A 26529-nucleotide genomic window follows, 5' to 3' on the forward strand; every position below is an offset into this window, starting at 1 on the left:
CGGCGCACTGAGGGGCTGACTGATGGCTTGGAGGCAGTGGTATCCGGGGGAAAAGACCTGTCCCCCAGACAGACTAACGGTATGGTGCGAAAATTATAAAAATTAATATTGCAGCGTTAGAAGGGAGCACAAAAAGAAGAGCCACCTTGACAGAATGCAGCCTTAGTGCTGCACAAGGTGGCTCTTTTACTTAAAAACGCCAGGGGGGTGACAGGTTCCCTTTAACCTTGTGATGTGTACAACTCTGAACATCGTCAGGAACATCCAGCTCAAAAAGATGCTAATTATGGCACAGAATAGGTTTGTGAGGAGGCCATGTGGCAGTGTTTTCCTTATTTAGAGGTTTTTGGGAATGTTTACAGATTGTTTCTGAAATTTCATGAACCATGATAAATCTTTAAAGGAATTGTCTGATATAAACCAAACGTGAAAATGGCAAAGATGTTTTAAAAAACGGAGGCACGTTGAGGCTGAAATGATGGTGTCCCTTTCTTCAGTCACTTGATCAAATACACTGTGTGCAGAATTATTAGGCAACTTGTATTTTGATCACATGATACTTTTTATACATGTTGTCCTACTCCAAGCTGTTCAGGCTTGAGAGCCAACTACCAATTAAGTAAATCAGGCGATTTACATATCTGTAATGAGGAGGGGTGTTGTCTAATGACATCAAAACCCTATATAAGGTGTGCTTAATTATTAGACAACTTCCTTTACTTTGGCAAAATGGGTCAGAAGAGAGATTTGACAGGCTCTGAAAAGTCCAAATTGTGAGATGTCTTGCAGAGGGATGCGGCAGTCTTGAAATTGCCAAACTTTTGAAGTGTGATCACTGAACAATCAAGCGTTTCATGGCAAATAGCCAACAGGGTCGCAAGAAGCGTGTTGGGCAAAAAAGGCACAAAATAACTGCCCATGAATTGAGGAAAGTCAAGCGTGAAGCTGCCAAGATGCCATTTGCCACCAGTTTTGCCATATTTCAGAGCTGCAACGTTACTGAAGTAACAAAAAGCACAAGGTGTGCGATACTCAGGGACATGGCCAAGGTAAGGAAGGCTGAAAAACAACCACCTTTGAACAAGAAACATAAGATAAAACGTCAAGACTGGGCCAAGAAATATCTTAAGACTGACTTTTCAACGTTTTTATGGACTAATGAAATGAGAGTGACTCTTGATGGGCCAAAGGCTGGATCAGTAAAGGGCAGAGAGCTCCACTCCGACTCAGATGCCAGCAAGGTGGAGGTGGGGTACTAGTATGGGCTGGTATAGTCAAAGATGAATTTGAGGGACCTTTTTGGGTTGAGGATGGAGTGAAGCTCAACTCCCAGACCTACTGCCAGTTTCTGGAAGACAACTTCTTCAAGCAGCGGTACAGGAAGAAGTCAGTATCGTTTAAGAAAAACATGATTTTCATGCTCCACCATCACATCCATCGCATTCACAATGCTCCATCACCTGCCTCCAACTACTCCACAGCGTGGCTGGCCAGTAAAGGTCTCAAAGAAGAAAAAATAATTACATGGCCCCTTGTTCATCTGATCTGAACCCCATAGAGAACCTGTGGTCCCTCATAAAATGTGAGATCTACAGGGAGGGAAAACATGCCACCTCTTGGAACAGTGTCTGGGAGGCTGTGGTGGCTGCTGCACGCAATGTTGATTGTAAACAGATCAAGCAACTGACAGAATCTATGGATGGAAGGCTGTTGAGTGTCATCATAAAGAAAGGTGACTACATTGGTCACTATTTTGGGGGGGTTTTGTTTTTGCATGTCAGAAATCTTGATTTCTAAATTTTGTGCAGTTATATTGGTTTACCTGGTGAAAACAAACAAGTGAGATGGGACTATATTTAGTTTTTATTAAGTTGCCTAATAATTCTGCACAGTAATAGTTACCTGCACAAACAGATATCCTCCCAAGATAGCAAAATCTAAAAAAAAAAACACTCCAACTTCCAAAAATATTAAGCTTTGATATTTATGAGTCTTTTGGGTTGATTGAGAACGTAGTTGTTGATCAATAATAAAAATAATCCTCTAAAATACAACTTGCCTAATAATTCTGCACACAGTGTAGTGCAAAGCTGCAGAGGTTAGGTAACTGGAATGGCGCATTATAGGATGTGCCCCTGAGGTTGCGCCATTCACCAGACATGTGCAGCCAATCTCAGGCCATCGCTCCCATTTCTGGCTCAGAACACTAGAGCACCCAGCACTGGATCTATGGAGGTGAGGGTGGGTGACTAAGGCCTCTTTCACACTAGCATCGTGCACTGCACGTCGCAATGCGTCGTTGTGGATAAAAAACGCATCCTTCAAAGTTGTCTGCAGGATGCAAAGTCTGCAGACAAAGTATGCAGTCAAAGTTGTCTGCAGGATGCGTTTTTTCCCCATAGACTTTAATTAGCGACGCATTGCGACACAGTGCCACACGTCGCAACCATCGTGCGACGGTTGCGCCGTGTTTTGGCGCACCGCCGCCACAAAAAAAGTTACATGTAACTTTTTTTGTGCGTCGGGACCGCCATTTTCGACCGTGCATGCGTGGCCGAAACTCCGCCCCCTCCTCCCCGTACCTTACAATGAAGCAGCGGAAGCGTCTTAAGACTGCTTCCGCTGCCAACGTCGGGCATTTTCTTCACAGTATGCGTCGGTACGTCGGGCCGACGCAGCGCGACGGCCCCGTACTGACGCTAGTGTGAAAGTAGCCTAAGCTTCAATTTGTTGTTTCAAAACCATCTCCAGAATTTTATTTTATTTTTATAATGTTGAACAATCCCTTTAAGGCTATAAGCAATATATGTCTGCAGTTTAGAACACTGATATGATGACATCAGCAGCAGTTATGTAAAATTAGAATCACAACAATCTATGCAAACTCCTGCAACTTAAAAAATCATACGTATTATTTTTTTTATAGACACAGGAAAGTAGTGACATATTTTTACAAATTGTCCAGAATTATCTAAACAGTTAACAATACAGTGTGAGACTCCTGTATACCGAGAACTTTGCTCAACCAGATGGTAACTAGAGAGCTACAGAATGCTGATTGTAGGGCACTTTGTGGCTGATTGTCTATTGTAGCACTTGCCACCTGAACGCCTTACAGATTCTTTGTTATCGGGGCATATTCTAGCTGTAACTGTCCTTTGGTTTTGTTAGTTATCTATGGCTCACATTGGTAATGGGGCACACCATCCAGGGGCAGACATATCATTGGTGCCACCTGTGCAGCCACACAGGGGCACAAAAGGTAAGGGGGCCGCAAACACCTTCAAAGCAACAACCAGCTTCTATCGCACACCCAAAGAGGGGCCATATAGTGTTCTTACAAAGGGGCCACTTCAGTTTGTGTCCTCTCCTGATCACTGTTACCGGTGAGGCACTCACATCGTTTATAAGGATAGTCCCGACCCTACCTCATACACTGGAGTGGGGGCACTCTCTTGTACTGTTTGTGAGAGCTGCCACTATTCACTGGTTGTGCTAACTCTACATGCCTGGTCATTGGCAGAGTGTAGATTATTTTTTTTACCACATCAGTTCTTATGGGGGACACTCTTTTCTTCCTCTAGCTGTTTATGTGGGCACTCTCTTCTTTTTGTAGCTGTTTATGTGGGCAATCTCTTCTTATGTCACCAATTATGTGGGCACTCACTATTCATAAAGACACTCTGTTCCTGACACTAATGTCACACCCCTGCCTGCCACTCTAAGGAGGCACGTTTTATGGCACAGTTTACAGCTGCCACCACTAGCAGTTACGGTAGTCCTCTCTGCCTGACCTCCGGACATTTCTACTGGGGACTGTCTTGTTTACTTAGGGCACTGTAACGTGGGCACTCTTCGGTTAGCCGGGGCACTGTAACCTGGGCACTCTTACTGGTGACTGTCTCGGTTAGCCGGGGCACTGTAACCTGGGCACTTACTGGTGACTGTCGCGGTTAGCCGGGGCACTGTAACCTGGGCACTTACTGGTGACTGTCTCGGTTAGCCGGGGCACTGTAACCTGGGCACTCTTACTGGTGACTGTCGCGGTTAGCCGGGGCACTGTAACCTGGGCACTCTTACTGGTGACTGTCGCGGTTAGCCGGGGCACTGTAACCTGGGCACTTACTGGTGACTGTCTCGGTTATCTGAGGCACTGTAACCTGGGCACTCTTACTGGTGACTGTCGCGGTTAGCCGGGGCACTGTAACCTGGGCACTCTTACTGGTGACTGTCTCGGTTAGCCGGGGCACTGTAACCTGGGCACTTACTGGTGACTGTCGCGGTTAGCCGGGGCACTGTAACCTGGGCACTCTTACTGGTGACTGTCTCGGTTATCTGGGGCACTGTAACCTGGGCACTCTTACTGGTGACTGTCGCGGTTAGCCGGGGCACTGTAACCTGGGCACTCTTACTGGTGACTGTCTCAGTTATCTGGGGCACTGTAACCTGGGCACTCTTACTGGTGACTGTCTCGGTTATCTGGGGCACTGTAACCTGGGCACTCTTACTGGTGACTGTCGCGGTTATTTGGGGCACTGTAACCTGGGCACTCTTACTGGTGACTGTCGCGGTTATCTGGGGCACTGTAACCTGGGCACTCTTACTGGTGACTGTCGCGGTTATCTGGGGCACTGTAACCTGGGCACTTACTGGTGACTGTCTCGGTTATCTGGGGCACTGTAACCTGGGCACTTACTGGTGACTGTCTCGGTTATCTGAGGCACTGTAACCTGGGCACTCTTACTGGTGACTGTCTCGGTTATCTGAGGCACTATAACCTGGGCACTCTTACTGGTGACTGTCTCGGTTAGCCGGGGCACTGTAACGTGGGCATTCTGGTGACTGTGTCGGTTAGCCGGGGCACTGTAACGTGGGCATTCTGGTGACTGTCTCGGTCAGCCGTGGCACTGTAACGTGGGCATTCTGGTGACTGTCTCGGTTAGCCGGGCACTGTAACGTGGGCATTCTGGTGACTGTCTCGGTCAGCCGGGGCACTGTAACGTGGGCATTCTGGTGACTGTCTCGGTCAGCCGGGGCACTGTAACGTGGGCATTCTGGTGACTGTCTCGGTCAGCCGGGGCACTGTAACGTGGGCCCTCTCTGGCACATGAGGTAAGATCCTGTACGCTATGTCACTCCTGCCCGTGTGACAGTCATAGAGGAGGGAAGGTGCAGCTGGCGTGTCACTCTCTGCTGTCCCTGTGCTGTGGCAGGGAGTGACCGCGCCGCCATACAGCAGGTGTCCCGTCCCCTCCCCCGGAGAGAGGAGTTATCCCCGCCCTGTCCCGGAGCTCGGCCAGCGCCGCCCGGGAGCTCGTCCTGCAGGTGACCGTGCGCGGAGAGCCGGACAGTGCGGAGAGGAGCCGTGTGGCCGGTGAGTTCTGGGCTTATTGCCGGGCACGTCCTGTCCTCATGCTGTGCTGATAACAAGGGCAGGACATGGCACGAAGTCCCCATGACAAGCCCCGGCAGCACACATGATGTGGTCGCGACACAGCTGACACTTGACGACTGTGTTTCTGGCAGCGATTGTTACACTGGTAACTTCAGGGGCTGCAGGGATCTGCGCCATTCACAGTAATGGGGGCTCCCGGCTTGGAAAGAACTCATTCCTGCACCTCCTCAATGACCTTTTTTGTGTTTTACTTTATTATTTTCAATTTGTGGTTTTTTTGTTTGTTTTATTTTTGTTTGTGGCAAGGTTTGTTACATGGAGCGTCCCCGAGAGGTTTTACCAGGACGTGCACGCGTTATCATTTTATAATTTGTAATTTTACATTGAACCCATGGCACTGACCTGACCTGTGACCATTAAGATGAGCTGGGTTTGTTAAGACCAAGCAACTCTGCTATGTCAGGAGGGCGCCCGGCAATCAGGAGATGCTGCGTCCATTACAGCCTTAGCTATCTTTCCACGGTCAGGAAACGCTGCGGACTGGATGCTGTGTACAGCCGCAGCCTGCAACCCGCAGCGTTCAGATGTTACAGCATAGTGGAGGGCATTTTATGAAATCCCATCTCCACACTGCATACAAAGACGCAGGTGGCAGACTTGTGTATACGCACATGCGGCCCGTCTTTATAGACTGCAGCATGTCTGTTTATCTTGCGGAGATGCTCAGTCTCCACAAGATAAATTACACAGTCTATGTATAGGATGCGCTGATTCCGCATGGTTCAATGAGCACAAGCGGGATCACCGTGCGTACAAAAGCCGGGTATCTGCTGCGTCCAAAGTGCTGCCATGACCGCCTTATGTAGGACAGAGAAGACCGCAGAGATGTGATCAGCTCCTCTGATCTGCGAGTCCTGTGTCTCTGACAGCCGGGCATCCCACCTGCTCCTCCTACGTTGTGTGGTGGAAACCTTAGGGTACGTGCCCACAATCAGGAATATCAGCGTTTTGGACTCCGTGCACTTGCGCTGCTTTTGAAACGCTGCATTGTACAGTACAAGCACAGTGGATGGGATTTATAAAAATCCCATGCCCACTGTGCTTCTATGTACCGCTGCAGAAACTCACCCGTGGCGCGGGTTTACGAGCCACAGCATGTCAATTTCTGTTGTGGAGACGTTAAGCTCTGCAACAGAAATTTCCACAATAGAATGTATTGGATGCGGTAAAACTGCACGGTTCAGTGACCACATGTGGATTTACCTGCGTGATTAGAATGCAGCGCTTTGGACGCAGCAACAATACACTGTGTCCAAAGCACTGCTACTTCCTGATCGTGAGAACGTAGCCTTAGGGCGAGACAGACGGCCGTATTTCTCATGCGAGAATCGCATCGTAAGCCTCGTACTGGCTGTCGGCTCTCCTGACCTGAGCTTGACAGCTGCATAGAAATACATCATACTGTCTCGCTCAGGTCAGGAGAGGTGCCAGGCCAGTGCGTGCAGTGCGATGCGATTCTCGCACGGGAAATACGGCAGTCTGGCTCTGCCCTTAGATCCATGTCTGCCAGACAATCCTTGTGTTTTGGGTCTAGAGCTTTATGATCACGTGGTCCTGAACAGGTTACATGGAGCGCCAACCGTTCCCTAGTTCTCACTGGTCTTACATCAGAGCTGAAATGATTTATCATCCAGCCAAATAATGGAGACAGACAAGTAACAGAGACAGATAAATAACCGCAACATATAAGTAACAGCGACAAATAAACAATGGAAATGGATAAATAACAAAGATGGATAAATTACGAAGATGGATAAATAATGTAGACAAATAAATAACAGAGACAGATAAATAACGGAGACAGATAAATAATGGAGTTGGTGACAGCCGACCTCACTGACATACCCTCTGTGGCCTAGGATTGCGCACCATGTGGGAAGAGACATAGTCGGTAACCAGGACTGTTGTGCAGCTGTAGTGTTTCCTTATAGTAAAAATAGTCACAACTGGGAAATATTTAAGTTGTCATATGTTGAACTGCTTTTACTGTGGTATTGAGACCAAGAAGTCGCAGTAGTCTTAATAATTCATACAATAATGCACCTGTATGTCATATTAACAGATATTGGCATCTATAGGCCGCAGCTCCAAAAATGTTCTGCAATCGTGCAGTCAAGAGTCACCATAGAGTCACCACCTTAAAGGGAACCTGTCATCAGAAACAACGCTATTAACCTGAAGATATGGGGTTAATGTGCAGGTTAATAGCATTATACTGCTACCCTGAAAAAATGAACTTCATTCCCTACGGCAGCGATCCCGTTTCAGTCACGGGGCGGCACCAGCGCTGATTCAGTCACTGCTTGGAGAATACAGCTGTAACCGCCCCCCGCCGCTGACTGACAGGCGACCCAATACAGAGCCAGTGTCAGTCAGGGCTGGGGGTGAGGTTTCAGTCACGGGGGGCGGCACCAGCGCTGCTTCAGTCACTGCTCGGAGAATTCAGATCGGCTGTAACCGCGCCCTTGGCCCTAATGTTGGGGGTATGGATACAGACTCCTCGCTGTACACTCAGAGTGGTGACTGAACCAGTACTGGAGACGCCCCTGTAACTGAAACCTCACCCCCAGCCCAGACTGACACTCCCTCTGCATTAGGGGCAGCTGTCAATCAGCATTAGGGGCAGCTGTCAATCAGGGCCGGGGGAGCCGTTACAGTGGCCGCTCTGATTGAACTCGCGCAGGCATTGCCCCCATGACTGAAACCTGAACGCTGCCAGGGAGAATAAAGTTCATTTTCTCCCTGGAGCGTTCGGCTACATCAGGGGTGGGGAATCTTTTTTTCTGCCAAGGGCTATTTGGATATTTATACCATCCTTCGGGGGCCGTACAAACTCCGCCCACAAAGTGCATCCTGACTGTGGCACTGGTGTCAGGACGTAATCTTCCATTGCATGCCCTTCAGTGTCCAGTAGTGAACACTGTATGTGTGTGCTAACAGAGCAAGAAGAAATTAATGAGCTGGTTGTAATCAAAATACAGCTCCCTGCCAAAGCACTGTGGTCCCTGAGAATCTGCCCGATAGCTGGATAAAAGGTCATCGAGGGCCGTAAATGGCTCGTGGGCCTGAGGTTCCCCACTCCTGGGCTACATGCAAGTGCCGGGCAGCATTATACCCATATCTGCAGAATAATAGCGTTTGTTTTGGTGACACGTTTTCTGTAAATAGTGTGTAGTCAACTAGCCATAGACATGGGATTTTTCTCCTCACACATGGCCTCCTAACCACAAGGGAAAATGAGGGTCAGGACTCCATGCTATCCTATTGTTTATCCAATGATTGCACTTCATCATAGAACATTCATGCATGTTCCCCTTAATCCAGTCTGGTACGTTTGTGGGGAAAGTGAATGTGTTTACGGATGAGCACCTTGGTACAATTTATATCAAGACTTCAACATATGCCGATAATGGGAAATGAAAGTTAATAAGAATCTCTTTCTCCAGACCTATCGTCCTCTCTAAACAGACCTGCAAACAGCCGACGAACAAGCAAAATGCTCCTTTGTCGGATGTGATTATTTTTAAGCAGGTTTAAAAATGTTTTGCTTTTGCCAACAGCACATTGTGACTTGTAAACAGGTGATGTACTGCCGATAACATGCCATTCTATGGGCACCGAACAATCAAATTAATGATCGTTATGTGCACAAAGTTTCACAGTATTAAGGTTGAAGGTAGACATAGTCCATCGAGTACAATACAACCTAAAACCTAAGATGCTGATACAGAGGAAGGAAAAATCCCATGAGGAAGATGCTAGGTGGCCCATGGTATTGGAAGTGTGGTCAGCCAGTCTACCGGCTATTAAACGACCACAGAGCGGCTTACCTGTAGCCGATTGGTGTTCGTGATCGGCTTTAGAAGTAGCTACTAAAACGTTTAGCTTTTACTGATCCGGAGATGCGACCTATGTTATATTGCGGAGCTGTATGCACAATGTTGGAAATAGCCAGAAAGCTTGTTATCTCTACAGCTTAGATGAGCTCTTGCAACACACAAGATCAGATAGAGAGGGCAGTTTTGTCTCTTATTTCTTACCTGCTGTTCCCCTGAGAATTCTATTACAGAGATCTGGGCCTTTTATTAACTGCTAATCTTTGGTCTTTACCAAGGGGGCATTGCTCATAGGATTCTCTGGGGGCTCCTCTGCATAACTACACCATTGAGCAACACCCCCTTAGTAAAGACCATAAAAATCAGCACCTTGTATGTTGCCGTCTTGTATTAAATCGCCTGTCTAAATGGACTTTTAGTTTCCTGGGGTAAAGTGCAAAATTGTCACAACTAGCTCTGCGCAGGAAACCATGGAAAATTATTCTGGGAGATTTCAGCTCTGAGGTGTACAGACTTCTGAATGTATCTCTGGGCTATAATACGAGATATAACTGAGGAGCAAAGGAACGCTTGTGGTTACATTTTTACTGGGGTTTCAGAACTCAAGTTTAAAAACACCACGAATTTTTAATAATATTCTCAAAAATTTCATAGAGAGAATTTATGCCACACTGCTGTATGTGGAACAATTGTCCATATTTTACTATAGGATAAACTAGTATCTGCCTCCAAAGTTTTTGACAATCCCTCTCCCTCCAAAAAAGGAAACAAAAAATAATCAAAGAAAAAATAGTGTATGTATATTACAGAAGCTTGTGTAGGAAACACCCTGTTTGATTTTAGACTGCTTTATAGAGATTCATTTTGGTAGCAGAACCAGTGATAGTAATTTATGTAACACATCCATGTTACTATACATGATGTATGGCCAAATATGCGATGGGCACAGACGAATAATACTTATAGTGATCTCCAGATTCTGTAGAACCTGAATACCGTACATAGTGCATATATTGTTTATCAGCGCTGTCGCTCATTTATGGCATTTGAGTCACCGTCTAAGTCGTCATTCAGGGTGATATAGAGGGATCACTGATGTACTTTGTGCCTTACACTGTTGTTCATTCTGCTGTTTCCAAAGATTACATTATTACTGTGTTGTAGTTATAGATTGTCTGATCGGATTGTTTATTAGTGGTTGGTGCAGATATTTTGAGCTTCAATGGGGTTTTCCAGACTTCTAATATTGAGGATCCTTAAGCAGAGATCCTTTAACACTGTAACTGTATCTGTTAGGCTGCCGTCTCACTATTAGTATTTGGTCAGTATTTTACATCAGTATTTGTAAGCCAAAACCAGGAGTGGAGCAGAGGAAAAGTATAATAGAAACATATGCACCACTTCTGCATTTATCACCCAGTCCTGGTTTTGGCTTACACATCTTGATGTAAAATACTGACCAAATACTGCTAGTTTAACATTTATAAGGAGTTTATGTTCTGGGGGGTTTCCACTGGGTACCCTTCTGTCCCTCTTGTGAACACATTTTTGAACTGATAACCCCTTTGCTAGACTTGGCTGAAGCTCGTAGGAAAGGCTGAATATTCTCAATGGAAGACACCTGCCGTGCAGATAGTAAATCTCTGGGACATGTAGTCCGCTGTGCATTGTGCAGTCATCCTAGCACTTGCTCTATGCCTGCCCAGTTTTGCTGCGAGTAGAAACAATCATCTATTAGGATTTTTACAAGTTTGTGGTGAAACCCTTTAATAGGGGTCATGCCACAATGGATATTTATCACCTATCCTTAACTCTAGAGCCCCCTCCTCAAATACACGTGTGCCCCGTAGTTTGAATTGATCATGCACTGTGCTGCTCTATTCAATGTCTATGGCACTGATGGAAGCTGTGGAGAGCAAGGCTCTGCCGCCCATAGACATTCAATAAAGTAGCAGATTATTCTACTGTATACACAGTATATTTATCAGTATACAAAATATAGAACAAACAATAAAATGTGGCCACTGGGCAGTTATTGTAATAAAGTTATGATCAAGCATAATAATTGCCCAAGGAAATTATCTAATGGACCAATGGTAATTATTTATTTCCGCGGTGATTTGCATACATTAGATTGTGCCGAGCTGAGCATTATTAGCTTTGGCAGCGCATATTGATATGTACAATACATGTGCCAGCCGAGTGCATTGATCTCTCAAAGGCAAATGTGCCAATCAGAGAATACACTGTAATAGCCGTTGTGTAATTATCCGGATGATTATGACACAGTAGAGTCTATGAGACACTGTAATGTGATGCAACGGGTAAGTATTCTGGCCTGCTGGTGCCATCAGTCATTGCTCTGTATGGAGTCAGTGCGGCCTCCCTGCAGGGCAGCCTTTCAGTGTGCAGGGACGAAGTAGATATTACTGGAGTAGTAAGTTATATCAAGCTTTGCTATGTACTGATGCATTGTTATAGTGAGTTGCTATACCCTCCCCCATGCTGCTTTCTCATAGATTGTACAATCTGGGCCTATACTCGACCTCTGCTCACTTCAGCGCTTGGTAATTCCATTCTTTAGCAACATCATAGGAGCAGAATAATTAACCTAACAGAAAAGATGGACACTAGCGCTACTCGATGGATCCCTTTGACTATAGTTGGGCCTGTCTATCTCAAAGCCACCAATTCTCGTAAAAAAATAGCCTTAGCTAGATATTCCTCCCAACCCCCCAAAACACCTCCATACGCAGTTTCATGGAGTGTGTGTGTGTTCTCAATAGAGAAGGCAGGGGATAGGATAGAGGATACTGATCGAGTGGGGGATCATTCCTGGGACCCCCACCGCATAGGACAGAGGTTGAGCATTCGCTCCTCCTCTCCATTCATTCTATATGGGACTGACGGCGATTAGATACAAATGACCGCTAGCTGCTCATCTATGATATAGTTCTCTATAGTGCCGCCTGTGAACTTTTTTTCACTTAGGGCTCACACCAGCGAGAAACTCAGATGAGTCTCGCATGTTAATACCCGGCACTCAGGAGCGGAGAGTGCGGCCGCATAGGAATACATGGAACCGCACGCTCCGCTCCTGAGTGCCGGCAGCAGCGCCGAGTATTGACGTGCGAGACTCATCCGAGTTTCTCGCAGGGGAGTATGAGCCCAAACCTGTGTATATGTGCATGCACTGTAGTGTCAGTGTGTTAATATACTCACCTACCGCTGCCTTCTCCGAGATCCAGCGACGTCCCGCTCCTCTTCTCAGTGACATCACCACACTTCAGTCTCTGCGGATCACTCTAGACACTATGCGTGAGCCGGAAGTCTCTTTTACAATGTAAGGAGCCTCGTGTGATCGGCCACTTCTGGGTCACACAGAGCGCAGTGTGACCTGAGGAGTCTGAAGAGCGGTGACGTTACATTTTCTGGTTAGACAGCATATCTTTCATCTGTGGAGTCAATGCTCCAGGGTTACATGTAGGCACCATACTAGTGTAATAAAGCCTGCCCTGTGCACTTAGTAGAGAAAGTGCAGAGTGGGATTACACAAGTCTGTTGCTTCTCATGCAGACGCATACTGTATGTTAATTACATTTGCCGTTCATCATGCACCAACACGTTTTACCTAAAGCATACAGTGCTGTGCAAATTAATTGGGACAAAGCAAAAAAATAAAATGTTATAATGCACTGTTACATACTAATTCTAAAAATTACCTTTTTCCACTGGCTAGTTGACCAAGATTTATTATATATGAAAACTGGTTTGAATCACTGACTGTAACCAACTTACGATTTTACTTAAAAAATGCTTTGTCCCAATTAATTTGCACAGCACTGTATGTAAGAACAACATTAATTGGCTTAACCCAAGAAAGTGGAAAAGAAGACCAGTTATCGTCGTACCATGTACCTCCCAAACATTGCAGTTATCATTATGTGGATGAAGCTTTACCGGACCTGACCATGGAGTGACTAGTTTGTGCTAGATCATACAGGTCACAATCGCTAACGAAGTTGTAGTCATGCCGTGACTTCACCTGGACAGTCTTCACCCCTGGCTGCAAGCTTTACACATGGTGACGTTGTCTAAACATTATCTGTGTGCATTGCAATGGGTGAAATCCGTGCTGACAGTCACTGCTGAAGGTCTAAATCGTCATCTCCAGCCAGTTTATACTGTAGATTCTCTCTGCAGCGTGAAAATGTGATTTTGTGAAATCTAATTCACAATGCTGCTACTGTAGTACAAAGCAGATTTTCGGCTTGTGAACCGCCATCGGAAAATCCTCTGCATATTTGTCCCGTGGGAGCTTAGCCGAAAAGTTCTGGACAATTTCTTTAATTAAAGTTGGTTGACAAGTGATACGGCTCACGTTACAGCTGTAACATTGGTTGTCATTCACACTTTCTGAATCCTAAACATCAAAGTTCTACATATAGAGTAACGATTTCCTTCAGATGATCATACTATACAGTGTGCTGTCCTTAGTTATATCGGATAGCACGCTGGCCTATGTTATTCAGTAGGGGTGTGAAGAGGAACACGAACCAAGTGTCCGTGAGAAAAAATGGCCGCATGCGCCATTCTCTTCTGTATTTTGGATGAGACTCGCCCATTAAAATCAATGAATGACAAATAAAATGGATCCCATATTCATTAAGTGTATAGCATCTGATAGACATGGATATATTGCCATTTTTAACATGGTAAACTGTATCTGATCATGTACAATATGATGAATGTAAAAAACAGACACACAGATGCGATACGGATCTAACAATGGACACACAGAACAAATATACCTGGAATACACATGACAATATGAATGAAAATCGTCCAGGTTTTCGGACTGAAAATCAAGTGATTTTTCATATGCTCACCTGGACCTGGACCCGTGTTGTTCAGTATGGCTGTGCAGATGACCAAATGTCCATGTGAAAAAAAAAATGCAGAATGCGACGTCTTCTCCATATTTCAAATGAGAGTTGACTGTTCAAGTCTGTGTGTGCACAAGAAAATCATATCCCACACCGATCAGCCACATAGCATCCTATTCTTACAGATAAATTGCAATTGTTACCATGGGAAACTGTATTTGGTCTTGGAAATTTAACAGCTGATGTATAAAAATGAATTCCACATGCATGCCATACGGATGATGATGCAGATTATAAATAGTCCTTTTTTCTTTATGAAAATTGGATAATTTTTTTATATGCCCATGTGAACTATAGATTTTTCAGTTGATTGGCCTACAGAAAAGCATAATGCTGGTGGCATAAGAGCATATTTGCTGTCTGAGTGCTATCCAACAAAACATAAGATTGCACTCGGAACGATGTTAGCATTTGGGGTCACGCACATGTCTGATTTTTTTTTTCCTCGGACTGAGATTGTCTGAGAAAAAAAAGGCCACGTGCTCGAGTTTGATCCAATATTCGGATCGCACTTGGTCATGCAAGTGAATTAGTGCTTGGCCGTCTGCATCTACCCTTAGACTCACATGGAAACAGCCAAGTATAATGCATAATTAAATCTTCCAAACTTTTGAATACGGGGGACACCGGGAAAATGGCGGCATCTGCATTCTTTGTGTAGATTCTGCAATTAATAGTTGCAGATTTTGCTAATAAATATTCAATGTCTCTGAGCTGTGGGACAATGTGTGTGTATAGATATACAAATTGGCTACAGAAATCAATGGTGAAATTAAAAATGTTCACACTGAGTTTTTCATCTGGCTGTCAAAAACTAGTGCAAACTGCTTCAGTTCATCAGTCTTGTCCAATTGAAAACCTCACATGAGAAATCTGGTTTTCTATTGGAGGAGACTGATGGGCCGGCCTGGTCACATGTGGCCGTTGTATGGACCGGAGAAGCTGTGCAGTTTGTTAGGAAAGCTGCACTAACAAATGCTGGAGGAGAACATGTCATACCTATATTCTAGTAAGTGCCGCAAATCATGTCCCCAACACATCTGTTGAAATAAATTAATGTGGCCAACCTCGTTAACTCATTCTGCAACCACCACTAGACAATGTATTACAGAGGCTATGGTAAACGAAACGTGCAAAATGTTTAATGAAATCCAACTGAAACTATTTTAGCCCCAATTCCATGCAGTTACATAAGAAAAAAATATATTTATTTAAATATTGTGTTCACATCACAATTGGCTAAAACAATAAAGTTAGCACTGTGTTTAATAAAAGAACTCAAATGCAGGAAGAAAACATCCCGAGTGCCTGATATTGTAATGAAGTCATGGGTGTCCCAACTTCCACATGGAATAGGAGGAGGGTGCACTGCGTGTCCTCAACATTCCTCTGTAGGGAGATCCTTGCCAAAAGTGATGTAATGTCCAGCATCTATTAGATTACACTTCTCTATGATCAACATGACTGCTGGGAGAGAAAAATAGCTAGATGTAAAAAATAATATATATACAGGTCCTTCTCAAAAAATTAGCATATAGTGTTAAATTTCATTATTTACCATAATGTAATGATTACAATTAAACTTTCATATACTATAGATTCATTATCCACCAACTGAAATTTGTCAGGTCTTTTATTGTTTTAATACTGATGATTTTGGCATACAACTCCTGATAACCCAAAAAACCTGTCTCAATAAATTAGCATATTTCACCCGACCAATCAAATAAAAGTGTTTTTTAATACCAAACAAAAAAACCATCAAATAATAATGTTCAGTTATGCACTCAATACTTGGTCGGGAATCCTTTGGCAGAAATGACTGCTTCAATGCGGCGTGGCATGGAGGCAATCAGCCTGTGACACTGCTGAGATGTTATGGAGGCCCAGGATGCTTCAATAGCGGCCTTAAGCTCATCCAGAGTGTTGGGTCTTGCGTCTCTCAACTTTCTCTTCACAATATCCCACAGATTCTCTATGGGGTTCAGGTCAGGAGAGTTGGCAGGCCAATTGAGCACAGTAATACCATGGTCAGTAAACCATTTACCAGTGGTTTTGGCACTGTGAGCAGGTGCCAGGTCGTGCTGAAAAATGAAATCTTCATCTCCATAAAGCATTTCAGCCGATGGAAGCATGAAGTGCTCCAAAATCTCCTGATAGCTAGCTGCATTGACCCTGCCCTTGATGAAACACAGTGGACCAACACCAGCAGCTGACATGGCACCCCACACCATCACTGACTGTGGGTACTTGACACTGGACTTCAGGCATTTTGGCATTTCCTTCTCCCCAGTCTTCCTCCAGACTCTGGCACCTTGATTTCCGAATGACATGCAAAATTTGCTTTCATCAGAAAAAAGTACTTGGGACCACTTAGCAACAGTCCAGTGCTGCTTCTCTGTAGCCCAGGTCAGGCGCTTCTGCCGCTGTTTATGGTTCAAAAGTGGCTTTACCTGGGGAATGCGGCACCTGTAGCCCATTTCCTGCACACGCCTGTGCACGGTGGCTCTGGATGTTTCCACACCAGACTCAGTCCACTGCTTCCTCAGGTTCCGGTCACCTCTTCTCGTTGTACAGCGTTTTCTGCCACATTGTTTCCTTCCAACAGACTTACCATTGAGGTGCCTTGATACAGCACTCTGGGAACAGCCTATTTGTTGAGAAATTTCTTTCTGGGTCTTACCCTCTTGCTTGAGGGTGTCAATGATGGCCTTCTTGACATCTGTCAGGTCGCTAGTCTTACCCATGATGGGGGTTTTGAGTAATGAACCAGGCAGGGAGTTTTTAAAAGCCTCAGGTATCTTTTGCATGTGTTTAGAGTTAATTAGTTGATTCAGAAGATTAGGGTAATAGGTCATTTAGAGAACCTTTTCTTGATATGCTAATTTATTGAGACAGGTTTTTTGGGTTATCAGGAGTTGTATGCCAAAATCATCAGTATTAAAACAATAAAAGACCTGACAAATTTCAGTTGGTGGATAATGAATCTATAGTATATGAAAGTTTAATTGTAATCATTACATTATGGTAAATAATGAAATTTAACACTATATGCTAATTTTTTGAGAAGGACCTGTATATACCGTACATATTAATATTTAAGATATATAAAGACATAATTCTAGAAGCTTAATAAGTAATGAGTGTCAATTATTGAATAGAGTAACCATGTTCATTATCACTGCAAATAGCAGAATGATGGGATATTACAATTCTGGGGCTCCAACTGTAAAACATTTTTGTGTTTACACACATAGTTGTGTGAAAAAGTGTTTGCCCCCTGCCTTCCTGATTTCATATTGTTTTGCATGTTTGTCACACTTAAATGTTTGATATTACCAAACAAATTTAAATATTACACATACCACAAGTAAACACAAAATGCAGTTTTTAAATGAAGGTCTTTATTATTAAGGGAAAAAAATCCAAATCCACACCGGGCCCTGTGTGAAAAAGTGATTTCTCCCAATCTTAAAACATAAATTAACTGTGGTTTATCACATCTTTGGGAAGCTGAGTTCAAATTCCCTACCCACACCCAGGCCTGATTACTGCCACACCTGTTCTCAATCAAGAAATGACTTAAATACCGTAGGACCTGCCTGACAAAGTGAAGTAGACCAAAAGGTACTCAAAAGCTAGACATCATGCCAAGATCTCAAAAAATTCTGGAAGAAATGAAAAACAAAGTAAGTGATTAGGCTGAAAACTTTTATAAAGCCATTTCTAAAGCTTTAGGACTCCAGCGAACCAAAGTGAGAGCTATTATCCACAAATGGCGAAAACATGAAACAGTGGTGATCCTTCCCAGGAGTGGCTGGCCGACCAAAATAACCCCAAGAGTGCAGCGATGACTTATCCCAGAGGCCACCAAAGACCCCTCGGCAGAGTTGCAATACGAAAACCACTGAGCAATTTTGCCAGGAAGCATCTAGATGATACCCAAGACTTTTGGGAGAATACTCTGTGTTACTGCCATTACACCTGGCTTAAAAGTAGCACATTATTTTAGAAAAGGAACATCATACCAACAGTAAAATATGATGGTAGTGTGATGGTCTGGGGCTGTTTTGCTGCTTCAGGAGCTGGAAAGCTTGCTGTGGTAAATGGAATCATGAATTCTGCTGAATCGTAAAGGAGAATAGTCAGCCATCTATTCGTGACCTCAAGATGAAGCGCACTTGGGTTATGCGGCAGGACAAGGATCCAAAACACGCCTGCAAGTCCACCTCTGAATGGCTTAAGAAAAACAAAATTAAGACTTTGGAGTGGCCTAGTCAATGTCTTGATCGTAATCCAATTGATTTGCTGGGGCATGACCTTAAGAAGGCGGTTCATGCTTGGAAACCTTCCAGTGTGGCTGAATTACAACAATTCTGCAAAGATGAGTGGACCAAAATTCCTCCAGAGCGTTGTAAAAGACTCATTGCCAGTTATCACAAATGCTTGAGTGCTGTTGTTGCTGCTAAGGGTGGTCCATCTAGTTTTTAGGTTTAGGTGTAAATCACTATTTCCCACAGGACCCTGTAAGTTTGGATTTATTTTTCCCTTAATAAAGACCTTCATTTAAAAACTGTATTTTGTGTTTACTTATGTTATCTCTGTCTAATATTTACATTTGTTGGGTGATCTGAAACATTTTAGTGACAAACATGCAAAAGAATAGAAAATGAGGAAGGGGCAAACACTTTTTCACACAAATATATATATAGATACAGTCTGATTGTTTGATGCTAGGAATATATATTGCGTTTGGAATCTACCTAAATATCTGCACTAAAACTAATTTATGTACAAATTCCAGTGACATGGGTGCAGTGATTCGATTGACATGGGTGCAGTGATTTGGTTTTCACCCTTGTGTCTCTACGTCTGCCAATGACAGGTGCGTTATGCTGCTTTTCTGTATATTCAGCTGCTCCATATGACAGGACACATAAACAACAGATGTAAATTTACAGATGTAAATGTAACTCTGTAGCAACTGCAAACATTTGCATATTGGCCAGTAGATTCTAAAAAAAAAGCCCTAACAAGTTTAACCCCTTGGTGACCACCAATCACCCTTTTCATATAAGTCATGTTTTCTACACCGACATATTTTTTATGCTGCTCAAGAATAATCGCTGCGTGGGTGTCCATTATGTATTTTGTAATAGACTGTTTATCTCCAACAGTTTAAAACGATAATCAAATAGCACAGTTTATGTAATAGGGCTGAGAGCATGTTAAAGTACTGCTCTCACCACACGCAAGAGGGTAAAATCATAGTAGTGGAGTACCTCAAAACGTTCAACACCAAAGGGAAAATGGAGTAAGCCATGACCCACCGCAAGGAGGGCTACAGTGGTCCAGACTTATTATGGGAAAGCAGATGTGATTTTATGGCAGCTCATGCATTTGGTGATATGGTGCACTCTATAACTAGTAGCTGAGACCTAGTAATGTTCTGGGGAAACTCACTCGTCGCTATTTAGGTGCTGCCCTCATATGTCCTGGTGACTCTCCTGATTTTGGTTTCCATTGTCCTATAGGACCACTATCCTCTCCTTGCCTACTTGTCTCCTCCACAGTTTCTGATTTTTCTCATTTATTTTGTATTCAGTATATTTTTAATGTAAAGTTCCAATAAAATGTATCTTTATATATATAGCATTTTCTGGTGGTTCATGGCTTACTCCATTTTCTCTTTGGTGTTGTATCTCCAACAGTTGTTTACACAGTGCATGGAGCAGTGTAATGAATGGGCAGACACTACTCCATTTTAAGAGGCATTTCAGTGGCATGTTCCTGAGATTAGTGGGGGTCCCAGGAGTTGGAACTCCAGGGTCGTCACAATCCTATAGATAACATGCCAAAATGGAACAAGCCCTTTAAACAGCCATGTACTTGATGTGATTGGGCAAATGTGACTTCAGTGTCTGTCCAGCTTTCGACAGAAGCGATCATAATACTCAGTATGAATATCCTGCATTGTTCCTAAGTATCGACCCCTTCACATGATTGTACAAATCACAGCAGTTGTTAATTAATTGGTGTCTCCTGGAAAGGACATCAGATAATGCAGGAAGAATCGTGGGGCAAATGGGGTTGGTAGGTTTGTGCCGATAGCTCAGGACACTTCACAGACAAAGGAACGCCTGGCCTAGTGATTACTTAGTATCTAGTTCATTTTCCCAGGTAAGCTTGATTCAGTGTATAACCTGTGGATATTTACCCCCCGATATAAAACAGAGCCCACTACAGGTTTGTATGTGAGGCCTAAAGCAATGAGCTGATGACATTGCCCCCTGACCAACCAGGCTGTGCAATCATGGTAAATGGCTATTGGAATCAAATCTTATGTACGGTAGTTTGTGTCCTACTGCACTGATATCTATAATATGAACCCTGCATATACATACCGTAAATCATTTAGCCTTGAATGAACAACATAAAAATGTTTTTCACAATGTGCAAATGACAGCAATTATAGGCAAACATATAATTTATCTTAATTACTGCAAACAGCACAGTAATTTCTGCTAATCATGCCCTGACATTGCCGGCCGCTCACATGTAGGTTCATACTTTTCAATATGTAATTAATAACGAGGAATAATTAGCGAAACCTATGTTTAGTAGAATGAAAAGTTATGACAATGATTTGTATAAAGAGCTCATTTATAGGTGATATATTTACTTTCTCTGAAATATGCACATAGTGCAAGATATACATCGAGAGTACACATATTTGTTGGAAATTGGAAATATGGTGTAAAATTTTAGCAGGAATTCCGCCAGATAATACCTTAGCAAATTTATAACAAATTGTGCAGATTTTGGAGAAGATTTGACTGTGCTTTTGCTGCTTTGTTCGTGGTAAAATGACGGTAAAACACCAAACTCACCTCTTATACTGGCCTCCCATGATGACGACTTGTCCCATGTGGCCATGGCAGTATGTAACTGAGGTGAGACATCCAGGCAAAGGAGCCACGGGAACGCCAGGTGAGATGAGCATATAGGTTTTTATTTTATTTTTAATTTTAAACTTTGTGGCGTTTTTTTTCCCTGGAGTTGCAGATTTTGCTGTGGACTTGTAGGTAATCTGCAGTAATATTCATAACTGATGGAGTATGTTGCAGATTGTGAGTACTCATTAAAGGGAAACACAGGCAACATGAATCAAGAGACTATCAGAGCTAATACATCCATGTACAAGTGCTTCTCACAAAATTAAAATATCATCAGAAAGTTAATTTACTTCAGTCCTTCAATACAAAAAGTGAAACTCATATATTATATAGAGTCATTACAAACAGAGTGATCTATTTCAAGTGGTTATTTCTGTTAATGTTGATGATTATGTCTTACAGCCAATGAAAACCCAAAAGCCCTTGTCTCAGTAAATTAGAATAATTAGTAAAAAACACCTGCAAAGGCTTCCTAATGTAGAGCATGCTGCTGTGCTCTATGGGTGACACATGCCAAAGTGTCATATTGGCATATTTTTGTGCCAATTGTAGGACAATGCTTTTATGCTGGGCAACGACGTAGAGATTTTCACTAAAAAAGTAAATGCTTAAGATAAATATATTTTAGAATAAACGTTAGTGAGGTTATTTACATACAATGCTGTGATAGGAAACACAATTTTTGCCCCTGGTGAAGGGAAGTAAGTAATGTTTGTTCTGTAGGAGCAGCTTATCATATAGCTGTTGATATAGTCATTGACTCCTATAACTGGTAACTAATGAGACCGTTAAAACGTCTGCTACTGTTAGGCCCCTTTCACACACCAGTTTTTTGCCTACAGTCGAATTTTGAAAAAAAAAACGGATCCGGCGACTGATGCTGCCGGATCCATTTTTTTCTCATAGACTTGTACTAGCGACGGATTTTGTCGAATGGCCTCACGTTTAATCCGTCGTTCGCCGGATCCGTCGAAAATTGTTTGTCCGGCGGCCGGAGACAATGGACAAAGTACAGTTTTTTGTGTACGTTGAAAAATCGGACAGCGACAAATCCATTGCCGTCCGTCATTTGCTCGAATGGAAGCCTATGGGCGCCGGATCCATCAAATGACGGAATCCAGCGACGGATTCCGTTTTTTTTAAACTGAGCATGCTCCGATTTATTTAGGATCCAATTAGCCAGATCCGCTAGTTGGATCCGTCGAAAAAACGAATCCGTTGCATCAGTTTTTCACAATCTGCGATGGATCCGTCGAGCCAACAGATTGTGACTGACGGCAAAAAACTGATGTGTGAAAGGGGCCTTAGACTGCTTCATTTGTTACACCACATGGACTATTGGACAGATTGTTCCTGCAAATGGCATGACCTTGAAATTCCCTTGGTGACATTTTTATGGTTTGTACATTGTTTTAAGTTCCTTTCCCCAGACAGTGGCACCATGGTAAATGCTCTCTAATGTCTCCATCACGTATTGTGTATACTTTACGGTGTTACTTGGCCTTTGAAACAACAGTCGTGCTTCAAAGCAGACTTAACTAATGCATACATTTCACAGAATATTGGCAGCGGGAAGTAACAGTTCATGTGACAGATGGGTGCGCACAGCACATCAGGCGGAAGGTAACACTAATAACGTAGAGATGATGTACTGCAACATCTGGGAAGACTGAACATTGCATTAGGCATCAGCAGTGACACAGGAGCCCTGTGTATAATAGGGGCAATAAGAATGGACTTCAAAAAATACAAGCCTGTTACTGATTGCCTGGGGTAGCACCAATGTTTGTTTCTGGCATTATAGAGAGTCTGCCAGCACAAAACGAATGTTCAAAACAAGCACAGGCGCTCAGTGTACCCTTGGCTAAACAGTTCAATACAACATCCCACCTACTTGTTTTCTATCTACCTTGATCCCGCACGATCTCCTGTAAAGTCAGACCTTTCAGTCAAGGAAGAAATAGATGCATAACAAGTAGGGTATGGTGCACTAAACTGCTTGGCCACACCAAGGATACACCGAGTGCCTGTGCTTGGTTTGAACAGTCATTTTGTGCTGACAAACTCCTCTTATATGCTTGTACATATTACACAAACATTTTTTTGTTTAAAGCAAGGTATACACCCCAACCCTCACCCCCATCGCTGCAGTGCAGGCCGTTCTAGGGATCTCAGAGACATGGAGTGATGACGATCCATTCATTGGTCACCTGACCACTGTAGCTTGTGATTGGTGCCACGATCAGGTGACTAACTTTATGGGAATCGCCATTAATCCCATAGTATATCACATACACAGTTTCCTCTGTCATTGCCCCATAGAAGATGTACACGATATTCTGACATTACACTTTGTAATAATAAATGCTCTTATGTTATCTTCTAGGAGTGACAAGAAGTATCGTGAACCATGCCAGTCCCTCCTCCACCTCCAGCACCGCCGCCACCTGCACCCCCTCCGCCACTTGCTTCCTCCCAGGTATTGCTTTTCCATCAAATGTAGACTATATTCACATTCCTGTGTTATCATTAGAGGGGTTTTCTGTAATTGATCCTGCAATAACATAGTATTATATATTTGTGGCTGGTCCTCCAACATGAGAGAAGTTTGTTATAATGTCTAATGGAGGGATAACCCTTTCTATGATATCCACAGGCTCTAGTGTTTCTGCAGGACACCACTCTTATGTGGATACAGGGCCGGTGTTAGGGGCAGGCAGTCCAGGCAGCTGTGTAGAGCCTCTGTTCCTCCAGGGGCCCCCAGCTGAGCCAGTGGACAATAATAATAGTACTATTATATATATACTATAATATATACTACTATAATAATAATACTAATAGTGGCACACCACTCGTCCGCTGAAGGGCCTGGCACTGCCCCCCCACCACACTGCGGATTCAACGCTGCTGTGCCAGCAGTGGAGCCGATGAGACCGAAGCAGAAGAGCCTGGAGCAGTGCGGGGAGCAAGGAGGAGGGGTGAGTATTGTGCAAGTGTGTGTGTATGCATTGTTGTGTGTGTGACTGCACTATACTATGTGTTGGGGGGAGCTGCACTATACTGTGGGTTGGGGGAGCTGCACTATACTGTGTGTTGGGAGGTGCACTATACTGTGTGTTGGGAGGTGCACTATACTGTGTGTTTGGGGAGATGCACTATACTGTGTGTGGAGTGGGGCTGCATTATACCAAAAATAAAAGGAACAAGTATAACCTCCCAGAAACGCAAACAGTCTGCAGGAATACAGCTGGAGTTTACGAAGCAAGGTAAACCCTTTAGCTGAAGAGCTGGAACTCTTGAACACAAATCCACCAAGAGGTATAGCCAGCAAGGAAGTGCAGTGAGTGTGAACATATAAAATCCCACACAGAATGTGATAAGGCAAACTAAAAACGGGAAAATGAGGAACAATAGGAGAGGATCAAACCAAGAAAGGAAAACAACGACAATGGAAACCATCAGCATTTGGATAGGGAAGAAAGGGCAGAAGCTCAGCAGATAGAGGAACCGACCAAGCAGCAACAGGCAACGGGATCAGATCCCCAAACTGGGCCATGACACTATCCTTCCCTACTCCTCCATACACATAAGTGCTTAAGTGTTCATGTGTTTTCAGTGGGGAGGGAGGAAAGAGCAGCTGACAGAGCTTATCTTACCCTGAAAACAATAAAAGATCGGAATCGAAAGTTCAGCTGACTGATCCTTTCTCCCCCCAGTCACCACAATTATGCCTATTGTGCTCAGGGCAATTTGTAATCGTTCTGCAGTGAGTTCAGAGCAGAAGTATCCCACAACAGACAGACTGTTCCTATGTGATATAATGACAGCTCCAATCTCTACAAGATGCGTGAGCACAACCGATATAAGTGTGATTACACCTCACACTGAGAAACCTGCTCTAACCTATTGTGGGAGCATGCTCTTTTTCTGCTGTGCCTTGCTGCCTGCTTTTCATAGGTAAGCTCATATAAGAAGAAGTACACACCCCCAATGAAATCTGTCGTATAACACCAACTCGGACTTTAAAAAAAGTTATCTCATTGGGTGCCAAATACTTTGATTGCTAATAACCATGCAGCAGGCGAAAAAACCTCCGCCCAAAAAATAACCATTTTATTCCACTGTACAGCCACTATTACATCCTGTGTCCAGTTCAACGTGGAAAATTTAGTGGAAAGTCCTCTTGAAACGGAACAACTTCTTGAAATAACACTGAAAAATAACATATGACCTTTCATGATCTTGGAAATTACTTTTCCATCAGAGGCAGTTGCTGCAGTTAGTAAAAACAATGACTTTAGCACAGGGCGTCTTGTGTAACAGAGGAATGTGACAGCTGGGTTTGTTCCTGCTCCAGTTGTCTTCTGCTGTGATGGCCTGAGAGCAGATTTACTACTTCTTGCTGTATTATTGGTGCATACAATGCACAGCTGTCCACAAGACCATATGGAAGACTAATTTAGACCATAAGTCTCGTTATGGCATTTAGATCTAATGGATTGTAAAGGAGCGTGTCATCTGGTGGCTCTTTCACTAATAATAGTACCATTTCTACTTGGGTCCATGTTAGAAAATGTACAAGAAAAGAAGAAAACTGTAGCTTTCATGTTGAAAACTGGACCAATAAAAAGTTCCTTTTTAGTTGATAAAATGTAGTGTAAAATCCTTCATTGTAAAGTCTTGTTAATGTTCCCTTCAGCGCAATGCCAATCTAGTGTGGGTCAGTGTCAATCTGTAGCATCATGTGTTTTAGTTTGATATGATTATTGTTAGGATTTTACGTTACACTCCAGACAAAAAGATCCAAACTGAAATGTAGAATTTATCTTTCCTTACACTTATGGCATAAAATTACTAATATTTATTTTTAAAATTGGCAGATACTCCAGTGCAGTCCATCATGTGGTCCTCTGCCTATATCTGTGCATTACTGCAGTAATGTCAGCAATTACATGACCTACATCCTGACTTCACCACTGCAGCTAGTGATTGGTTTCAGTGGTCAGATAGAAGAAAAGCAGGTTGGGTGTCCATCTTCAGGCTACAATTGTGGAAGTCTGTGCCGCCTCCTAACTGCTCCCTTGGAGTTCCTTATTGGCAGGCCTGCAGCAGTGACTTCCCGTATAAAGCACGTGACCGCTGCAGCCAATCCCTGACCCTGAGTTTTGTGGTGTCTTTCTCCGCGTCATCGCCAATTTGGCCTAAACATAAGCAGCCCATCTAAGACCCGTAGCATTGTCTCATTATGGCAGCCGTTATCTGGATGTCTTGTTATGGCATCTGGATATCATTGGTTATTTGTCAGAATGGACAGCTGCTCAATTTCATTTTAGAGG

At 43.6% G+C, this 26529-nt stretch overlaps 1 protein-coding gene across 4 annotated transcripts in view; it reads left to right on the forward strand.

Moving 5' to 3' along the window:
* Positions 1-4927: 4927 nt before the first annotated feature.
* WIPF3 (WAS/WASL interacting protein family member 3) overlaps positions 4928-26529 on the forward strand; it is a 56225-nt gene continuing 34623 nt past the window's right edge. The window contains exons 1-3 of one of the 4 annotated variants that reach the window (XM_077268838.1): positions 4928-4945; positions 5078-5112; positions 23580-23672. In XM_077268838.1, the coding sequence (XP_077124953.1) occupies positions 23604-23672 (69 nt within the window). In that variant the 5' untranslated portion in view covers positions 4928-4945; positions 5078-5112; positions 23580-23603. Of the gene's footprint in view, positions 4946-5077; positions 5113-5175; positions 5375-19041; positions 19123-23579; positions 23673-26529 lie in introns of those variants that run through there. The other 3 variants (XM_077268839.1, XM_077268841.1, XM_077268837.1) reach the window with 3 other exon arrangements.

This window comes from Ranitomeya variabilis, chromosome 6 (assembly GCF_051348905.1).
Source record: "Ranitomeya variabilis isolate aRanVar5 chromosome 6, aRanVar5.hap1, whole genome shotgun sequence".
NCBI classification, from domain to species: domain Eukaryota; kingdom Metazoa; phylum Chordata; class Amphibia; order Anura; family Dendrobatidae; genus Ranitomeya; species Ranitomeya variabilis.